This window comes from Episyrphus balteatus, chromosome 3 (assembly GCF_945859705.1).
Source record: "Episyrphus balteatus chromosome 3, idEpiBalt1.1, whole genome shotgun sequence".
Taxonomy (NCBI): domain Eukaryota; kingdom Metazoa; phylum Arthropoda; class Insecta; order Diptera; family Syrphidae; genus Episyrphus; species Episyrphus balteatus.
Window position 1 is genome coordinate 85,675,541 of NC_079136.1, and position 21,502 is coordinate 85,697,042.

Genomic DNA, 21,502 nt, shown 5'->3' on the forward strand with positions numbered 1-21,502 from the left:
ATTCCCCTTACACTACGGCTCATTGAATTAGAGTCATGTAAAATTTTTTAGTACTAAGTTGGGTAAAAACTTAATATTTTCTTTAAAACTGATGCAGCTGAGTTAAAATTTTTGAATGCATTTGATAGCAGGGTTATTCAAAGTTCCGTAACAAAAGAAAAAAATGAGAAAAATTAAGATTTGTAGTCACGGCACATGAAAAACCGTCACAGGGTGACCATTTTTTCGACTTTTTTTCAAATGCCCATAACTCCCAAAATATATGGCTGCGATTTTTTTTATTATTTTTCTGATAACTGTCACCACCTACCCTATCTACCGTTTTCGTTTCGACGTTAACTTTTGGGACACCCTGTATGTATACTAAGGTCATAAAACATATACATATTCCCCTTATATCCTATTACCTGGCCTTACATCATATATGATGATACATACATTATAGGAGTAACTTAAAACGAAACGGTCCGAGGACTAAGAGCTGAAGCGAACCAAGTCACAAAAAGTGAATTAGGAGATATAACGAGTTAAAGTAATTACGTTTCCATTGAATCTTTGGATCAAATTAGTGAACGACCTTAGTAGAGTAAAACCTTGCGCAGATTTTGGCACTAGATTTGAATTTTTTTTATTTTTTTGACTTGGTCCGTTTCAGCTGTGAAACCTCCATATGTATGTTCGAGGCAATGGAATGCACTAGTGGGATTCAAATTCTGCTTTTATCGGCAACCGAAACATACTTTACTTTTATCTTACTGAGAATTCCAAACAAAATTTTTTCAACAGTTTTTGAATTAACTGATTTTTCGTCTAAATTTTGAAGGCGAAACTCTTCACCGGAAAATGTGAATTTTCCGACTGAAAATACTTCGGGAGACAAATTTTGCTTCTTTGGTGCAGAAGTTAGAAGAAGGCCAAAAATGAGCTGAGTTGGTTCCTGTAAATAAGGTTATGTTGCCAAAGTCCCTAAAGAACTTTCCTTTATTAATATTTTTATAAAAATATTTTTTTAATAGTTAATTCTTTTGAGTGTTTTTATTAGCTGGCATATCTGAAATTTTTTTCAAGCAAACAAATCCCTTTACTAAAATATTTTAAACAAACAAGTTGATTTTTTTTAAAGCACCGAAGAAAGGCTAAGCTATATGTCTTCCTGGATCACTGAAGACTTGAAATAAGTATAAGCAAAGGAATGAAAGCCCTAGGAACCATTATTTGAAAGGAAATAATTTTTTTTAAACCCTGTTTTTCTATACTTTTGAGATATTAAAAAAAGTTAATACTCATACAGCAATACTTGATGCTGTGTTGTTTATACAACTTACCCGATTCTGTATCGTTTAAATATTAATTTGCATCGTACTCAATAGAAATGATTTAAATTTAAGTGATTCCAGTTAATACCAAAGATTTGTTTTAGCAAAGTTTTAAATAAATGAACACGAATAAACAAAAAAACAGAATTAAATTTAATTTATACATATATTTAGTTAAAAATAAAAAGAAATCTATCACTCGTTGATATTATGTTTATTATAATTCAAAAGTAAAATACATATAAATACATTATAATAATAACAATAAAAAAGTAAATATAAATATCAGTAATACATTGTTTTCTTTATTGGATAATGTTTATTGCACATGTTCCGCATTTCGGAACTCAAAGGTAATTTAGATTGATATTCAGATTCGATCGAAATGAAATGAAAAATTGATGGTAGGTACGAGGGTGGGTCAAAAAGTTCGCGTAAGAGAAGCCATGGAGGAATATTTTTGTAATCATTTTTTGCACATTCATTAGAGAGAATTATACTTAGTTTTAGTTGTTGAGCTTTCTTGAATCGGAGAGCCAAATTAAATTTATGGATAAAATTTATTTTCAATCTGTGATAAAGGTCTAGACAAGAAGAAAAAACTCGCAGATTATATTGTCTAGTCTAGAAACCCTGGAAGAACGAAAAATGCACTTTTTTGTTTTTAATTAATAAATCCAAAGCTATGGGCCGGAATTTGTTTATTTTTTAAATCAGTACCAAAAAGGATTTCAAAAATAACATGGTAAAATGTTGTTTGAAACTATTGATAAATGGCGCCGTTATAATGTTGAAACTAGAGCCTACTATTGCACGTGTATTAAGGTACACGTGCTACACGTGTATTTAAATAATTCGTGCCGAAGCACGTGTATTTGTAAATACACGTGTATTTATATTTACACGTGTATTTATATTTACACGTGTAAATAGCGTTCGAACAGGCAGATTTGGTGGCGATTTCCTAAAATATGTATTATATTGAATGAAAAGGATATTGTTCAGGTTTTTGCGGTTATTGGCTAGATTTACACATTGAAATTACACGGAAAATTTAATTGGAAATTCTTATTCAACCCTAGCCATATAAATCTTGGAAAAAAATTTTGACCCGATTCCCATTATCGTATCGAACTGAACTTTGTACACATATGAAGTTTGGATTGCAACGCAATATTTTGGGGTCCGAACTCAGGGGAGGGGCATTGGGGAGTTGAAACACCCCAAATCTATTTTATCCCATTCTAAATATCGCAAAAGCTTTTGTAGGTAAATTGCAAGAGAGGGGCTTTGGGAGCTCATACCACCCAAGCAAATTATCATCTTCTTTCAAATATTATACGACTAAAAAGTAAAAAAATAAAGCAGATTAGATTAGATTACCAAGCAACAAAACATATAAAATAATTAAATTGACTCCATGGAGTCCCTTTAAATGCCGTCCAAGGGCTCCGGTTGTTCCACCGGGACAAGAAAAACGGTTGTTTTGTTGTGAACTACATAAGTCACAGTAGGCATTTGTCCCTTCTCGGTGGGCATATTGCCATACCCAACTCCTTGGCTTCATATTTTAGTTTTATTTTAAAATTTATTTTGATTGAATTTGTCGCTTTATTTATAAAACACCTTTTACACTTTCACTATGAACTTAGTAAACCATATGATCTTCAAATAAACGGTGATTAACAAAAAAAAAAAAAAAACATGTAACAGTTGGTACACTTTCTTCTGAGAAAGACACAGTAGGCAATATGCAAATATATCTTGGAAAAATTTATTAGCTTTTTTTTAATGAAAAGGCACATCATTATTTTTAATTTTTGAATAAATTATTTATAAGGTCTTCAAAAAGTTCAAATACTATTTTTCCAATTCGAACTATTTATTTGCACAATAATCTTCAGTTGTTTAGTTTTAAAAACTTTTATTTTACCCCCAAAAAGCAAAAAAATCATTTTGTTTCGTATTTACACGTGTAAATATAAATACACGTGTATTTAATAAATACACGTGTAAATAAGATACACGTGTAAACGTTTTTTAGATACACGTGTACACGTGTATCGGGTACACGTGTAATTAAATACACGAACAAAATCGTAGGCTCTAGTTGAAACAAACGACACGCGCGGGCCTTGTCCCACCTGGTACTCGGTTATGGTAAATCTGAACAATAAAAATACAATATGTATCAAGATATTTTTAAGTAGTGTGACTATAATGTAGTGTAGCCGCTTTATTTTAGGACCATCAGAAAAATTTAGGTGAGCCGAAAAAATTTTTTTTCAAGCAAAACAATAAAAACAAAACTAATCAAGCTATACACTACATTGCAAAAATTTAAAAGCAATCGGATGAGTAGTTTCCGAGATCTCGAAGCTACCAGGTCAAAAAATGTAGTTTTGAGAGAATCGCAAAAGGAAGTACATATAAGTCCGTAGTGGGTCAATTTTCCTTTCAAAAACGCCTGTAACTAAAATAGATTATTTTTAGATTTGTAAGTAAGTTAAAGAATATCCAAAACAAGATTAAAACAAAAAAAAAAATTATCCTATTAGCACTCATTCCAAAGTTGTACAAGGATTTTTAGTGCATATCCTAAATTTACTCCTTTCTCAAAAAATGCTGTTTTTTCACAGATTTATACATACATACTTTTTATTGTATTGTTTTGATTTCGAATTTTGATGTATGAGGAAAAAAAACTTCTATTAAGATTCATTCCGAGGAGGTTGAACTTTTATTTGACTGGGCTATAGGCCCATTTCACCGTTATTGTGATTCTTTTTCACACTCTTCTATAAGATTTGTTGAACACAATAGCATTTCTTAAGATGCCACGAAAGTTTGGTTCTATGAATCTTAAACAAACGTTTCCAGTCCTTGTTTTTTTTTCTCGGCGAATCTCTCATGGAGTCAGAATATATTTACTTTACTTTATTTAAAATAAATCTGCTCTGCATTTTGTTGTGCTGTGTAAATCCCTCCTTCAGAAATTCGCTAGACTGCTAATCTTCTTCTTCCTTTTTCTCGGCGCTGTTATGATCTCGATGTCGAAGGGATCATAACTATCCCACGTTACTGCTTCACACTAGTGATCCGCTTGTGGGGTTCGCCGGACTTGTTTCGCTAGACTGCTAATATGTAGAATAAATAAATTTTAAACAAAATACATATAATAAAAAACATTAAATAGCTTTAATCAAAAAAATGATTTTATTTAACAGTTAGTTTGTTAAATGAAACTAGTTTTAAAACATTATTTTTGTTTTTACAATATTTTTGTTTTATAGGCATTCTAAAAGGAATTTTAAAAATATAAAAAGACATATTCTTTGTTTTACTCTTAAAATATGAAGTACAATTTTAGTAAGTTTCTTGTCTTAATCAAGCAATTTATAAATAAATAAAAGTAGGTAATGAGTTTTTTTAGGAATAAAATATTAAATATATGTATGTATAATTTATAATAATTTATTTATTTCCTTGTCTTTGGTTTGCTCATGGATTTGGTTTACAACCATGTGTAAAATATGTAAAATAATACCGTCTTAAAACACATATATTGAGAACTTGTTTATCATAATAATTTATCATTAATGACTAGGCGAATAAGAGGATTCTTTGGTTTGATTTTAAATGTGTTTTTTTTTTACACATTCTTATAGAGACAGGGGGAGATTTTTTTTTTGTTTGACTAGATTGCTGTTTTTTTTTTTTTTTTAGTGTAATATCATTTTGTTTTAATAATTTAAATTTTTAACTATATTCATATGTGATGATGGCAGAGATCGTGTGTAACATTTTGCTATTCCATTGCATTATTTAATTTAAAATAAAGATTACCTAAGCCTTACACTATTAGAAATAATACTTCTTAAGTAAAACATGCGATTTCATTGAGTATTATTCACGTATAATATTACTTTTCCAACCATTATTTAGCCTCAGTTTATTTTGCATATTTTTATATTTTATTTATATTTTTAAAAATTCTTTTGTTATGTCAAAACCTCCAGGGTGTGTGTATTTGTTTAATCAATTATTAATAGCCGAAGACGCTTTCGCGTCGTTGAGTCTCTTGGCAATGACATTGCCCATTTTTTTAAACCTGTCAATATCACTGAGCTGACAACAAGTGTTGCTCCAAACAAGGAGTATCCAGTTGGTGCCTCACCAAAGAAAATCATCTGCCAGATGAATGCAAAAACAATATCGGCACATCGTGCAATTGCTACGGGACCAGCTTGTTCAAGTTGCAATGACAATGTAAGTAAAATCTGTCCCAAGAAACTAAATAAAGCTAAGACAATAACAAGAAACCGATCATATCCACAGGCTGGCCAGCAGATTGCTCCAATTGACCAGCACACGATCAACGTGTATACCAGAGCAAAAGCTCCAAAATTCGTCATAATAACTGAAAAGTGCAAACCCTTCAGGGCACGAAGAAGAATATAAACATTTGCACCAAAAAGAGTCGACGATATAGCTGCAACTGGACCCCAGATATCGTAACGCTTGCCAGAGAAACGTTCTTCTTCCAAACTTGGTGCTGCGTCTCCAAAAACAAATGGCGGACGTGTTATTAGAACAACACCAATGAGTGTTAGTATAATTGTTATTATGTTAAAGAAGCTGCATTGTTCTTTGAGAAACAAACGAGCAAATATCGCAACAAATACTGGAGTTGAGAAAATAATAACGGAAGCATCTGCCAGAGGCATATGACGGAAAGCATAAAAACTTAACATTAGCCCTGTGGTACCCATAAAACAGCGTAAAAGTAAAATAATACGTTTACCCTCGGGAAATACTGGTTGTTTGGTATATATCACAATTGGTATCGCCGGTAGGAGAACTCCAATGAATCTGTAAATTGAAAATGAAAAAATTTATTAAAATTTTTTGAATATTTAATAGTGCTGAAGGAAAGTCATTCTATTTTACTGTTTAAGGGAAATGCAGGAGGGTCATTCCGTAATTATAGAACGATAATCGCATAAATGATATTCGAAAACGTGATCGTCTTTGATTTTTTTAATTTTTTTTTTCGAAAATCATTATTGATGGTACCTGCCATAGAACCGTTTTTTAAATTTCTTACTTTCTCCCAAAATACCAGATCAATTTTAATGATTTTTTTGTTTAAATAAAGCTACATTTAAAATATAATGTAAATAAATTTTAATTTTACAAATTATTGGTTTCACAAGTTTTGAATCGCGTTAAAAATACATTTACAATTTTTATATATGTACATTTAAAAATTTTATAAACATTTAAAAATTTTATAATTATTAAAGGAATTTCGTAGTGACCTCTTCAAATAGTGTTAAAAATACATTTACAATTTTTATATACATTTAACAATTTTATAAACATTTAAAAATTTTATAATTATTAAAGGATATTCGTAGTGACCTCTTCAAATAGTATATAAGATAACTAAATAAATAAATTTGTTGACCTGGAGCCTGCATTAAAGTTTTTATATATAAAAATTTTATATACTACATTTGAAATTTTAGCAATTTTAACTCTAAGAGCAAGTTCGTGCGACACAGTCGTGCATTCTAATTGATAACCGAGATTTACACCTATTTGATTTACACCTACATATTTACACATATTTGCAAACGCACTTTCACACTAGAGGAGATAGGAATGTGTAGCTGTTGTACAAGATTTCTACTCACGAGTAAACTACAACCTAAAATGGAACAGGTCTTATGAAGAAATCGGCCGTTAGAGGTCGTAGTTTGTTTATTGATGGAAAATTAAATAATTTTTATCCTGAAGTTAGCCCTCTTATATAGAAACTCTAATTTTGTATTACTAATACCGATGAATTTTTAATAATATCCATTGTCCGATCCATTTTTAGGAAGAAGATTTTTGTATACCTTTTAAATCCAAATTTTTATAATTTTCTCTCTTTTTTTATCATAAATTTTTTAGCTGTGGTTTTATTTCTTTCATAATTTTAATTTCTCATTTGTTCATATTGAATTAATTTTAAACAATTGGTAAGCATCTCTAGATACTAGCAAAAGATGTTAATCTTATTGTATCATGTAAATATTATTCAAATACAAATACAAATTTTAACAATTGTTCGTTCATAATTATAAGTAATTTATTAGTTATTAAATTTTTTTAACCCTCTACTGCATACGAAGCCAAATATGGTTTTGTCTGTTTGTATGCACTTTTCTCTTCTCTGTCACAAAAAAATGGTAAAGATTAAATACAATTCTCTTCTTTGTGTTTCTGAGAACCCATAGAGATAGTTTTTTCGTGTGTCCGACACAAAATAAAGGTGTACATAATTAAAGTGAATTGGTCATAAAATTAATTAACCCTCTACTGCATGAATTAATACACTGGTCAACAAAATTAAACTTTTTTTTTGTTACAGAAACCAAGGTATACTTTTCTATAGGATTTTGGTGTGCTGAGCTCGAATCCGACGTCAAAAAAATTCTATCACATCAGGTTTTTGAGATAATCCCGTTAGAAAATCGAAAATGCCGCTTTTTACCAGTTTTCGAGATTATTTCTTAGCTTTTGATTATTTGTTTTAAATAAATTTGTAACGGTTTCTAATAGAACTAAATCTGGTCTTTCTAAATCCTTTTAAATCTTTTAAATATCTCTTTTCTTCTTTTAGAAATCTGAAATTGAAATCAACGTGTTTGGTATATCTCATGTTTATTTGTTTTAAATAGAAAATCTCGAAATGTTCTTTGCCAATCGCTTTCAAATTTTGACACAACGTTCCATTTAGAATCTTGCAAGTTTTTATATTTGCGAAAGTGGTGAATCGCGATGAGATACATCAAAGCGTGAACGTGTTCGATAGTTATACTAAATAATTACTAGTGAGAAAAATATATTGTTTATCTTGTTAAAAACAAGATAAGAACTTACTGGAATGTAAATGAAACGTTGTGTCAAAATTTGAAAGCGATTGGCAGAGAACATTTCCAGATTTGCTATTAAAAGCAAATAAACATGAGATATACCAAACACGTTGATTTCAATTTCAGATTTCTCAAAGAAGAAAAGAGATATTTAAAAGATTTAAACGGATTTAGAAATACAAGATTTAGTTCTACTAGAAACCGTTACAAATTTATTTAAAACAAATAACCAAAATCTAAGAAATAATCTCGAAAACTGGTAAAAAGCGGCATTTTTGATTTTCTAACAGGATTATCTCAAAAACCTGATGTACTCTCTGTAACAAAAAAAAAGTTTAATTTTGTTGACCAGTGTATTAATTCATGCAGTAGAGGGTTAATTAATTTTATTACCAATTCACTTTAATTATGTTGATCTTGTAAGTATGCAATATTTTTTCTTATACATTAGAAACGTTGCATATTTACAAGATTAACATAGGATACATTTTTTTAAATTTTCTATTAAGAAACAAATGACGAACAAAAGATTTTAGTAATCGAACAATGCTGTGGCCACAACCAATAACCGCTTAAGTGAGTTAAGACAAAAAATTTTCAGTGGTCTTATGATGCTTTCCAATTCAAAGTCTACATATTTTTACTGTTTTAACTATAAAAAACGATAGATTAAAACCATCTACATCGAGTTAATAAAAGATTGAGTTGTTTTTGAGGTAAATTAAAAAATGCGGAGCATTATAGTAAAACTTAATTTTGTTTTCTTTTTCGACTTAAGCGGTTATTGGTTGTGGCCACAGAATGAAGAACAAACTACCTACGAATGATTTAGAACTAAAAAAAAATTGAAAAAAAAAATCCGGGGGGCTAAATAATACAGTAAGTCTTTTTATCTCCTATTGTTTTTGTTTTCTTGGCGCCTTAGTAAAAATTACCCTATATTAAGTGGTCTATCCAACAACAAAGATCTTATTAGTGATGGATTTTTAAGCCAACTCCATAAAAGTTTGCTAATTCTGCTTTAAAGCACCTAAAATAAAATCACCTTTTACAAAGTTCTTTTATTTATCAAAATTTGTTTTTTTCTGTTCCTCTTTTGCCTCCAATACTTCATAACCCCACAGAAACCAAATAAGTATGTGTACATAAGAAATCATTAATTTAATACTAACCTAAATGATGCCAATTCCATAGGATTAACATCGACTAGTCCTTTCACAATTACCGAGCATAATGAGAAGAACAGCGACGATAGCGTAGCAAGGATGATTCCCAAATATGGACATGCTAATTTCGCTTTCAACGACGTCAGCCAGCGGTGGGAGGTGCTACTTGGACGCAGACCACCGACAAATTGATGCAATTCTAAGTTTTCAGGCATGGTTTTTGCTTTTTCTTAATCAAATTTGTATGCAATTGTGGTCCTAATTTATGTTCCTTTATATCTAAAATATAAAATTTATAAAAAATGTTCACAAACAAAAAATATCTTTAAATTGTGTGTATAAATTTATATACCATTTTTTTATTGGTGTGGAAGGAAAAATCGATGCCAAAGTTGTTTTGTTATTTTTCACATAAAAACTTATTGCGTTTTGTTTTGCTTTTTGGTGAACACTTTTTTTTTAAATTTCACTTACACATAAAGCTTTAGGATATTTACTAAAAACAATCATCTTTTAAGTTGAGTGCAAATATCTTTTTTTTTAATAAAATTTCATTTTTATTAAATTTTTTTTATGAAAAGGAAGTCACTCCCAGTTACAACTTCTGTTTGTCTGCCTGCCGTCTGGATGGGGTGCTGCAAAAAAGTGTAAAAACTGACAGTTGTCCTTTTTTCGAATTTCGAAAATTTTCAGCAGTGAGTGCGTTTCAAGATTTTTATCAACAGAAAAACACAAATGGCAGTAGCAGAAACAGTAGCAGTTTTTTTTTTTTTGTCAAAGCTATCCGCAGTAGAATTTACCAATTTGTCGACGACTTTTGTCAACGACTTTTGTGGACAACTTTTGTCGACGACTTTTTTGGACGACTTTTGTCAACGACTTTTGTCGACGACTTTTTTCGACGACTTTTGTCGACAACTTTTGTCAATAGGTGTGTTTTTTTGTTTATCTATATAGATTTTGTGCAAAAAAACGACATCGAGATTTTTGAAATCAAAACAATTTACGTGTTAAAAACAACAAAAACTTTATCTGTATAGATTTTTGAAAAATCCAGATAATTATCCAGATTTTACTTTCTCTCGATAAAAACAGTAGTGCCAAGGTACTTTATTTGTTGTGTTCATACAGAAATATCTGAAAATATTAACAAAAAAAAAAGCGGAGAAAATAAGGTTTTAAAAAAGCTCTCATAGAAAAAAATTATCAAAAATTTGTTTGACATAGTTGCATTGAAATGTTAATATCTCGAGATATAGGCAATGCACTTTTCAGATAAAAGTCTTAAATGGATCCTGATAAGATTGTTCAACAGATATGTATATAAAATTACCAAAGTTTTTTCGAAAAATTAGAAATAAAAATAAAAAAGTTTTCACATTTGATTTTTAAAAAATCGAAAAAAAATTCAATATGGCTACCTTCAAACCCTTATTACACAAGAACGACGCAGCTAATGTTAATGGTCATGGTCTTAAAATGTAGCTAAGAATATACAGATCATTTTTGGTTTTTTGTGAAAAAACAATTTTTTTGAATCCAACATGGATGCCATGGCCATATGAAAATTTTTGTTTACATTTTGTCGACAACTTTTGTCAAGCTGCCAAAGTATATGTACAGTGGTGCCAAATGTTTGCATGGATTTCAAAAATCCCGATGTCGTTTTTTTGCACAAATCTATATAGATATAACAAAAAAACACACCTATTAGTGAATATCTCGCCAACGAAAAAAGATAGAAAAAAACGGATAGCAGATTTGAAAAGAGCAACTTCGAAAACATACGACTGCATACCTAGATCAAAAAATGCAATTTGGCGTATACGGCACTCCAATACTAGGGCGTCGTTTTGTCAACGACTTTAGTCGACGAATTTAGTCGACGAGTTTAGTCGACTACTTTAGTCGACGACTTTTGTCGACGACTTTTGTCGACGACTTTTGTCAACGACTTTTGTCAACGACTTTTGTCAACGACTTTTGTCAACGACTTTTGTCAACGACTTTAGTCGACGACTTTAGTCGACGACTTTAGTCGACGACTTTTGTCAACGACTTTTGTCGACGACTTTAGTCGACGACTTTTGTCGACGACTTTTGTCGACGACTTTTGTCAACGACTTTTGTCAACGACTTTTGTCAACGACTTTAGTCGACGACTTTTGTTAACGACTTTTGTCAACGACTTTTGTCAACGACTTTTGTCAACGACTTTAGTCGACGACTTTTGTCAACGACTTTTGTCAACGACTTTTGTCAACGACTTTTGTCAACGACTTTTGTCGACGACTTTAGTCGACGACTTTAGTCGACGACTTTAGTCGACGACTTTTGTCGACGACTTTTGTCGACGACTTTTGTCGACGACTTTTGTCAACGACTTTTGTCAACGACTTTTGTCAACGACTTTTGTCGACGACTTTTGTCAACGACTTTTGTCGACGACTTTTGTCAACGACTTTTGTCAACGACTTTAGTCGACGACTTTTGTCAACGACTTTTGTCAACGACTTTTGTCAACGACTTTTGTCAACGACTTTTGTCAACGACTTTTGTCGACGACTTTAGTCGACGACTTTAGTCGACGACTTTTGTCGACGACTGTTGTCGACGACTTTTGTCGACGACTTTTGTCGACGACTTTTGTCAACGACTTTTGTCAACGACTTTTATCGACGACTTTAGTCGACGACTTTTGTCGACGACTTTTGTAGACGACTTTTGTCGACGACTTTTGTCAACGACTTTTGTCGACGACTTTAGTCGACGACTTTTGTCGACGACTTTTATCGACGACTTTTGTCAACGACTATAGTCGACGACTTTTATCGACTACTTTTGTCAACGACTTTAGTCGACGACTTTAGTCGACGACTTTTGTCAACGACTTTTGTCAACGACTTTTGTCAACGACTTTTGTCAACGACTTTTGTCGACGACTTTAGTCGACGACTTTTGTAGACGACTTTTGTCGACGACTTTTGTCAACGACTTTTGTCAACGACTTTTGTCAACGACTTTTGTCAACGACTTTTGTCAACGACTTTAGTCGACGACTTTTGTCAACGACTTTTGTCAACGACTTTTGTCAACGACTTTTGTTAACGACTTTAGTCGACGACTTTAGTCGACGACTTTTGTCAACGACTTTTGTCAACGACTTTTGTCAACGACTTTTGTCAACGACTTTTGTTGACGACTTTTGTAGACGACTTTTGTCAACGACTTTTGTCGACGACTTTTGTCAACGACTTTTGTAAACGACTTTTGTCGACGACTTTAGTCGACGACTTTAGTCGACGACTTTTGTCGACGACTTTTATCGACGACTTTTGTCGAAGACTTTTGTCGACGACTTTTGTCAACGACTTTTGTCGACGACTTTTGTCGACGACTTTTGTCGACGACTTTTGTCAACGACTTTTGTCAACGACTTTTGTCAACGACTTTTGTCAACGACTTTTGTCAACGACTTTTGTCAACGACTTTAGTCGACGACTTTGTCGACGACATTTGTCGACGACTTTAGTTGACGACTTTTGTCGACGACTTTAGTCGACGACTTTTGTCAACGACTTTAGTCTAAGACTTTTGTCAACGACTTTAGTAGACGACTTTAGTCGACGACTTTTCGTCGCCCTAGTATTGACTTTTGTCTACGACTTTTGTCAACGACTTTTGTCGACGACTTTTGTCAACGACTTTTGTCAACGACTTTTGTCAACGACTTTAGTCGACGACTTTTGTCAACGACTTTTGTCAACGACTTTTGTCGACGACTTTTGTCAACGACTTTTGTCGACGAATTTGTCAAAGACTTTTGTCGACGACTTTTTACAACGACTTTTCGTCGACGACTTTTGTCGACGACTTTTGTCAACAACTTTTGTCGACGACTTTTGTCAACGACTTTTGTCAACGACTTTTGTCAACGACTTTTGTCAACGACTTTAGTCGACGACTTTTGTTAACGACTTTTGTCAACGACTTTTGTCAACGACTTTTGTCAACGACTTTTGTCAACGACTTTTGTCAACGACTTTTGTCAACGACTTTTGTCAACGACTTTTGTCAACGACTTTTGTCAACGACTTTTGTCAACGACTTTTGTCAACGACTTTTGTCAACGACTTTTGTCAACGACTTTAGTCGACGACTTTTGTCAACGACTTTTGTCGACGACTTTTGTCAACGACTTTTGTCAACGACTTTTGTCAACGACTTTAGTCGAAGACTTTAGTCGACGACTTTTGTCAACGACTTTTGTCAACGACTTTTGTCGACGACTTTAGTCGACGACTTTTGTCGACGACTTTTATCGACGACTTTTGTCGACGACTTTTGTCGACGACTTTTGTCAACGACTTTTGTCGACGACTTTTGTCAACGACTTTTGTCAACGACTTTTGTCAACGACTTTTGTCAACGACTTTTGTCAACGACTTTTGTCAACGACTTTTGTCAACGACTTTTGTCGACGACTTTAGTCGACGACTTTTGTAGACGACTTTTGTCGACGACTTTTGTCAACGACTTTTGTCAACGACTTTTGTCAACGACTTTTGTCAACGACTTTAGTCGACGACTTTTGTCAACGACTTTTGTCAACGACTTTTGTCAACGACTTTTGTCAACGACTTTTGTCGACGACTTTAGTCGACGACTTTTGTCGACGACTTTTGTCGACGACTTTTGTAGACGACTTTTGTCGACGACTTTTGTCAACGACTTTTGTCAACGACTTTTGTCAACGACTTTTGTCGACGACTTTAGTCGACGACTTTTGTCGACGACTTTTATCGACGACTTTTGTCGACGACTTTTGTCGACGACTTTTGTCAACGACTTTTGTCGACGACTTTTGTCAACGACTTTTGTCAACGACTTTTGTCAACGACTTTTGTCAACGACTTTTGTCAACGACTTTTGTCAACGACTTTTGTCAACGACTTTTGTCAACGACTTTTGTCAACGACTTTTGTCAACGACTTTAGTCGACGACTTTGTCGACGACTTTTGTCGACGACTTTAGTTGACGACTTTTGTCGACGACTTTAGTCGACGACTTTTGTCAACGACTTTAGTCTAAGACTTTTGTCAACGACTTTAGTAGACGACTTTAGTCGACGACTTTTCGTCGCCCTAGTATTGACTTTTGTCTACGACTTTTGTCAACGACTTTTGTCGACGACTTTTGTCAACGACTTTTGTCAACGACTTTTGTCAACGACTTTAGTCGACGACTTTTGTCAACGACTTTTGTCAACGACTTTAGTCGACGACTTTTGTCAACGACTTTTGTCGACGACTTTTGTCAACGACTTTTGTCGACGACTTTTGTCAACGACTTTTGTCAACGACTTTTGTCAACGACTTTTGTCAACGACTTTAGTCGACGACTTTAGTCGACGACTTTTGTCAACGACTTTTGTCGACGACTTTAGTCGACGACTTTTGTCGACGACTTTTGTCAACGACTTTTGTCAACGACTTTAGTCGACGACTTTTGTTAACGACTTTTGTCAACGACTTTTGTCAACGACTTTTGTCAACGACTTTAGTCGACGACTTTTGTCAACGACTTTTGTCAACGACTTTTGTCAACGACTTTTGTCGACGACTTTAGTCGACGACTTTAGTCGTCGAGTTTAGTCGACTACTTTAGTCGACGACTTTTGTCGACGACTTTTGTCAACGACTTTTGTCAACGACTTTTGTCAACGACTTTTGTCAACGACTTTTGTCAACGACTTTTGTGAACGACTTTTGTGAACGACTTTAGTCGACGACTTTAGTCGACGACTTTTGTCAACGACTTTTGTCGACGACTTTTGTCGACGACTTTTGTCGACGACTTTAGTCGACGACTTTTGTCGACGACTTTTGTCAGCGACTTTTGTCAACGACTTTTGTCAACGACTTTAGTCGACGACTTTTGTCAACGACTTTTGTCAACGACTTTAGTCGACGAATTTAGTCGACGACTTTAGTCGACTACTTTAGTTGACGACTTTTGTCAACGACTTTTGTCAACGACTTTTGTCGACGACTTTTGTCGACGACTTTTGTCGACGACTTTTGTCGACGACTTTTGTCGACGACTTTTGTCAACGACTTTTGTCAACGACTTTTGTCGACGACTTTTGTCGACGACTTTTGTCGATGACTTTAGTCGACGACTTTTGTCGACGACTTTTGTCGACGACTTTAGTCGACGACTTTTGTCGACGACTTTTGTCGACGACTTTTGTCGACGACTTTTGTCGACGACTTTTGTCAACGACTTTTGTCGACGACTTTTGTCAACGACTTTTGTACACGACTTTTGTCAACGACTTTTGTCAACGACTTTTGTCAACGACTTTTGTCAACGACTTTTGTCGACGACTTTTGTCGACGACTTTTGTCAACGACTTTTGTCGACGACTTTTGTCAACGACTTTTGTCGACGACTTTTGTCGACGACTTTTGTCGACGACTTTTGTCAACGACTTTTGTCAACGACTTTTGTCAACGACTTTTGACAACGACTTTTGTCAACGACTTTTGTCAACGACTTTTGTCAACGACTTTTGTCAACGACTTTAGTCGACGACTTTAGTCGAAGACTTTTGTCAACGACTTTAGTCTAAGACTTTTGTCAACGACTTTAGTAGACGACTTTAGTCGACGACTTTTCGTCGCCCTAGTATTGACTTTTGTCTACGACTTTTGTCGACGACTTTTGCTGACGACTTTTGTCGACGACTTTTGTCGACGACTTTAGTCGACGACTTTTGTCAACGACTTTTGTCAACGACTTTTGTCAACGACTTTTGTCAACGACTTTTGTCAACGACTTTTGTCAACGACTTTTGTCGACGACTTTTGTCGACGACTTTTGTAGACGACTTTTGTCAACGACTTTTGTCGACGACTTTTGTCGACGACTTTTGTCAACGACTTTTGTCGACGACTTTAGTCGATGACTTTTGTCGACGACTTTTGTCAACGACTTTTGTCGACGACTTTTTTCAACGACTTTTGTCAACTACTTTTGTCAACGACTTTTGTCAACGACTTTTGTCAACGATTTGTGTCAACGACTTTAGTCGACGACTTTTGTCAACGATTTGTGTCAACGACTTTAGTCTACGACTTTTGTCAACGACTTTTGTCAACGACTTTTGTCGACGACTTTTGTCAACGACTTTTGTCAACGACTTTTGTCAACGACTTTAGTCGACGACTTTTGTCAACGACTTTTGTCAACGACTTTTGTCAACGACTTTTGTCAACGACTTTTGTCAACGACTTTTGTCAACGACTTTTGTCAACGACTTTTGTCGACGACTTTTGTCAACGACTTTTGTCAACGACTTTTGTCAACGACTTTTGTCAACGACTTTTGTCAACGAGTTTTGTCAACGACTTTTGTCAACGACTTTTGTCGACGACTTTTGTCGAAGACTTTTGTCGACGACTTTTGTCGACGACTTTAGTCGACGACTTTTGTCAACGACTTTTGTCAACGACTTTAGTCGACGACTTTTGTCAACGACTTTTGTCAACGACTTTTTTCGACGACTTTTGTCAACGAATTTTGTCAACGACTTTTGTCGACGACTTTTGTCGACGACTTTAGTCGACGACTTTTGTCAACGACTTTTGTCAACGACTTCCCAAGTAACAATTTAGCTTTCATAAGGGTCAATGCAAGCTATTTTTTGACTTGTTTAAGAAGAAGGACAAGTCTTATGCAAATCATTTTGGCGCACATTACCGAATTTCCCCAAGACCTTCCTCCACAGGCAATCCACAAGCTAATAGCTTGTGACGAACAGCGTAAAACGACCTTATGCAGGCCTTTATACAAAACAATGAAACATTTTAGGGAAACTATAGCTTCGCTAAGGAAACTATCATTTGCATTGGATGTTATAATAAGGCCTTATGGAGGTTGTTATAAGATGTTGAATTTATGAATAAAAAAAAAGATTTTATTGATTTTTGTTTTCTATTTTTCTATTTTGTTTTTTCTTCTTTTTTGGCCATGTCAATGCTTTTCCTGTCGTTCTGAAATGGGAAGAATTTTATTTTAATTGAAAAAGAACACATTTTGTTTTTATTTCACAAATGGCCCCGCCAGGAATCGATCCCACGTACCTCTGCATACCAAGCCAGCACCTTACCAGTAGACCATGCTCGAATATTAAAGATGAGTGGCAAAAAGGGAGCTAATTGAAACCTCACTTAAAAATGCAATGTTTTTTTCTAAAGTGTTACAAACATTGCATATCTGCAGGATAAAAGCTTTGCATACTTATTGGTTAAAAACATTGCATACTTGAGAGATGAAAACATTGCATACTTACAAGAACCTCTTGGAACAGGTCTTATGAAAGCCTTCTGTCACTTGAAAATAGAAGGCTTCTTTAAAACGGTTCAAACAGGTCTTATGAAGGTCTTCTTTAACTTATATTTACAAGGCTTCTTCTAAACACTTCCAGATAGGCTTAAGGAGACTTCCTTTGTTTCCAAAATGGATGATTTGCGTAAGTAAGCCTTAAACTAAACTTATACAAACTATAGCTTGCCGAATCGAAGAAAATGGACCTTATGCAAGTAAAATTGTTACTTGGGTTTTGTCGACGACTTTTGTCGACGACTTTTGTCAACGACTTTTGTCAACGACTTTTGTCAACGACTTTTGTCAACGACTTTTGTCAACGACTTTTGTCAACGACTTTTGTCAACGACTTTTGTCAACGACTTTTGTCAACGACTTTTGCCGACGACTTTTGTCAACGACTTTTGTCAACGACTTTTGTCAACGAGTTTTGTCAACGACTTTTGTCAACGACTTTTGTCGACGACTTTTGTCGACGACTTTTGTCAACGACTTTTGTCAACGACTTTTGTCAACGACTTTTGTCAACGACTTTTGTCAACGACTTTTGTCAACGACTTTTGTCAACGACTTTTGCCGACGACTTTTGTCAACGACTTTTGTCAACGACTTTTGTCAACGACTTTTGTCAACGACTTTTGTCGACGACTTTTGTCGAAGACTTTTGTCGACGACTTTTGCCGACGACTTTTGTCAACGACTTTTGTCAACGACTTTTGTCAACGACTTTTGTCAACGACTTTTGTCAACGACTTTTGTCAACGACTTTTGTCAACGACTTTTGTCAACGACTTTTGTCAACGACTTTTGCCGACGACTTTTGTCAACGACTTTTGTCAACGACTTTTGTCAACGACTTTTGTCGACGACTTTTGTCAACGACTTTTGTCAACGACTTTTGTCGACGACTTTTGTCGAAGACTTTTGTCAACGACTTTTGTCAACGACTTTTGTCAACGACTTTTGTCAACGACTTTTGTCAACGACTTTTGTCAACGACTTTTGTCAACGACTTTTGCCGACTACTTTTGTCAACGACTTTTGTCAACGAATTTTGTCAACGACTTTTGTCAACGACTTTTGTCAACGACTTTTGCCGACGACTTTTGTCAACGACTTTTGTCAACGAATTTTGTCAACGACTTTTGTCAACGACTTTTGTCAACGACTTTTGCCGAAGACTTTTGTCAACGACTTTTGTCAACGACTTTTGTCAACGACTTTTGTCAACGACTTTTGTCAACGACTTTTGTCAACGACTTTTGTCAACGACTTTTGTCAACGACTTTTGCCGACGACTTTTGTCAACGACTTTTGTCAACGAATTTTGTCAACGACTTTTGTCAACGACTTTTGTCAACGACTTTTGCCGACGACTTTTGTCAACGACTTTTGTCAACGAATTTTGTCAACGACTTTTGTCAACGACTTTTGTCAACGACTTTTGCCGACGACTTTTGTCAACGATTTGTGTCAACGACTTTAGTCGACGACTTTTGTCAACGACTTTTGTCAACGACTTTTGTCAACGACTTTTGTCAACGACTTTTGTCAACGACTTTTGTCAACGACTTTTGTCGACGACTTTTGTCGACGACTTTTGTCAACGACTTTTGTCAACGACTTTTGTCAACGACTTTTGTCAACGACTTTTGTCAACGACTTTAGTCGACGACTTTTGTCAACGACTTTTGTCAACGACTTTTGTCAACGACTTTTGTCAACGACTTTTGTCAACGACTTTTGTCGACGACTTTTGTCAACGACTTTTGTCAACGACTTTTGTCAACGACTTTTGTCAACGACTTTTGTCAACGAGTTTTGTCAACGACTTTTGTCAACGACTTTTGTCGACGACTTTTGTCGAAGACTTTTGTCGACGACTTTTGTCGACGACTTTAGTCGACGACTTTTGTCAACGACTTTTGTCAACGACTTTAGTCGACGACTTTTGTCAACGACTTTTGTCAAAGACTTTTTTCGACGACTTTTGTCAACGAATTTTGTCAACGACTTTTGTCGACGACTTTTGTCGACGACTTTAGTCGACGACTTTTGTCAACGACTTTTGTCGACGACTTTTGTCAACGACTTTTGTCAACGACTTTTGTCAACGACTTTTGTCAACGACTTTTGTCAACGACTTTTGTCAACGACTTTTGTCAACGACTTTTGTCAACGACTTTTGTCAACGACTTTTGCCGACGACTTTTGTCAACGACTTTTGTCAACGACTTTTGTCAACGAGTTTTGTCAACGACTTTTGTCAACGACTTTTGTCGACGACTTTAGTCGACGACTTTTGTCAACGACTTTTGTCAACGACTTTTGTCAACGACTTTTGTCAACGACTTTTGTCAACGACTTTTGTCAACGACTTTTGTCAACGACTTTTGCCGACGACTTTTGTCAACGACTTTTGTCAACGACTTTTGTCAACGACTTTTGTCAACGACTTTTGTCGACGACTTTTGTCGAAGACTTTTGTCGACGACTTTTGCCGACGACTTTTGTCAACGACTTTTGTCAACGACTTTTGTCAACGACTTTTGTCAACGACTTTTGTCAACGACTTTTGTCAACGACTTTTGTCAACGACTTTTGTCAACGACTTTTGTCAACGACTTTTGCCGACGACTTTTGTCAACGACTTTTGTCAACGACTTTTGTCAACGACTTTTGTCGACGACTTTTGTCAACGACTTTTGTCAACGACTTTTGTCGACGACTTTTGTCGAAGACTTTTGTCAACGACTTTTGTCAACGACTTTTGTCAACGACTTTTGTCAACGACTTTTGTCAACGACTTTTGTCAACGACTTTTGTCAACGACTTTTGTCAACGACTTTTGCCGACGACTTTTGTCAACGACTTTTGTCAACGAATTTTGTCAACGACTTTTGTCAACGACTTTTGTCAACGACTTTTGCCGACGACTTTTGTCAACGACTTTTGTCAACGACTTTTGTCAACGACTTTTGTCAACGACTTTTGTCAACGACTTTTGTCAACGACTTTTGCCGACGACTTTTGTCAACGACTTTTGTCAACGACTTTTGTCAACGACTTTTGTCAACGACTTTTGTCAACGACTTTTGTCGACGACTTTTGTCGACGACTTTTGTCAACGACTTTTGTCAACGACTTTTGTCAACGACTTTTGTCAACGACTTTTGTCAACGACTTTTGTCAACGACTTTTGTCAACGACTTTTGCCGACGACTTTTGTCAACGACTTGTGTCAACGACTTTTGTCAACGACTTTTGTCAACGACTTTTGTCAACGACTTTTGTCAACGACTTTTGTCAACGACTTTTGTCAACGACTTTTGTCAACGACTTTTGTCAACGACTTTTGTCAACGACTTTTACCGACGACTTTTGTCTACGGCTTTTGTCAACGACTTTTGTAAACGACTTTTGTCAACGACTTTTGTCAACGACTTTTGTCAACGACTTTTGTCAACGACTTTTGCCGACGACTTTTGTCAACGACTTTTGTCAACGACTTTTGTCAACGACTTTTGTCGACGACTTTTGTCGACGACTTTTGTCGACGACTTTTGTCGACGACTTTAGTCGACGACTTTTGTCAACGACTTTTGTCAACGACTTTTGTCAACGACTTTTGTCAACGACTTTTGTCAACGACTTTTGTCGACGACTTTTGTCGACGACTTTTGTCAACGACTTTTGTCGACG

At 35.0% G+C, this 21,502-nt stretch overlaps 1 protein-coding gene across 1 annotated transcript; it reads right to left on the minus strand.

The window, feature by feature from the left end:
* Positions 1 to 5,210: 5,210 nt before the first annotated feature.
* Positions 5,211 to 9,623, minus strand: LOC129913511 (solute carrier family 35 member G1). The gene is made up of 2 exons (XM_055992240.1): positions 9,415 to 9,623; positions 5,211 to 6,188 (listed from the first exon to the last, which is right to left on the minus strand). The coding sequence occupies exons 1-2, from the start codon at positions 9,621 to 9,623 to the stop codon at positions 5,351 to 5,353; spliced, it is 1,047 nt and encodes a 348-aa protein (XP_055848215.1). The 3' UTR covers positions 5,211 to 5,350.
* Positions 9,624 to 21,502: the final 11,879 nt, after the last annotated feature.

What these genes read in the sequence shown, in the direction of transcription:
- LOC129913511 (XM_055992240.1), bottom strand. Translation starts at nt 9,623, where the DNA reads ATGCCTGAAAACTTAGAATTGCATCAATTTGTCGGTGGTCTGCGTCCA. An exon ending in ATGGAATTGGCATCATTTAG is followed by an intron (nt 6,189 to 9,414) that starts GTTAGTATTAAA and finishes TTCAATTTACAG; the next exon opens with ATTCATTGGAGTTCTCCTAC.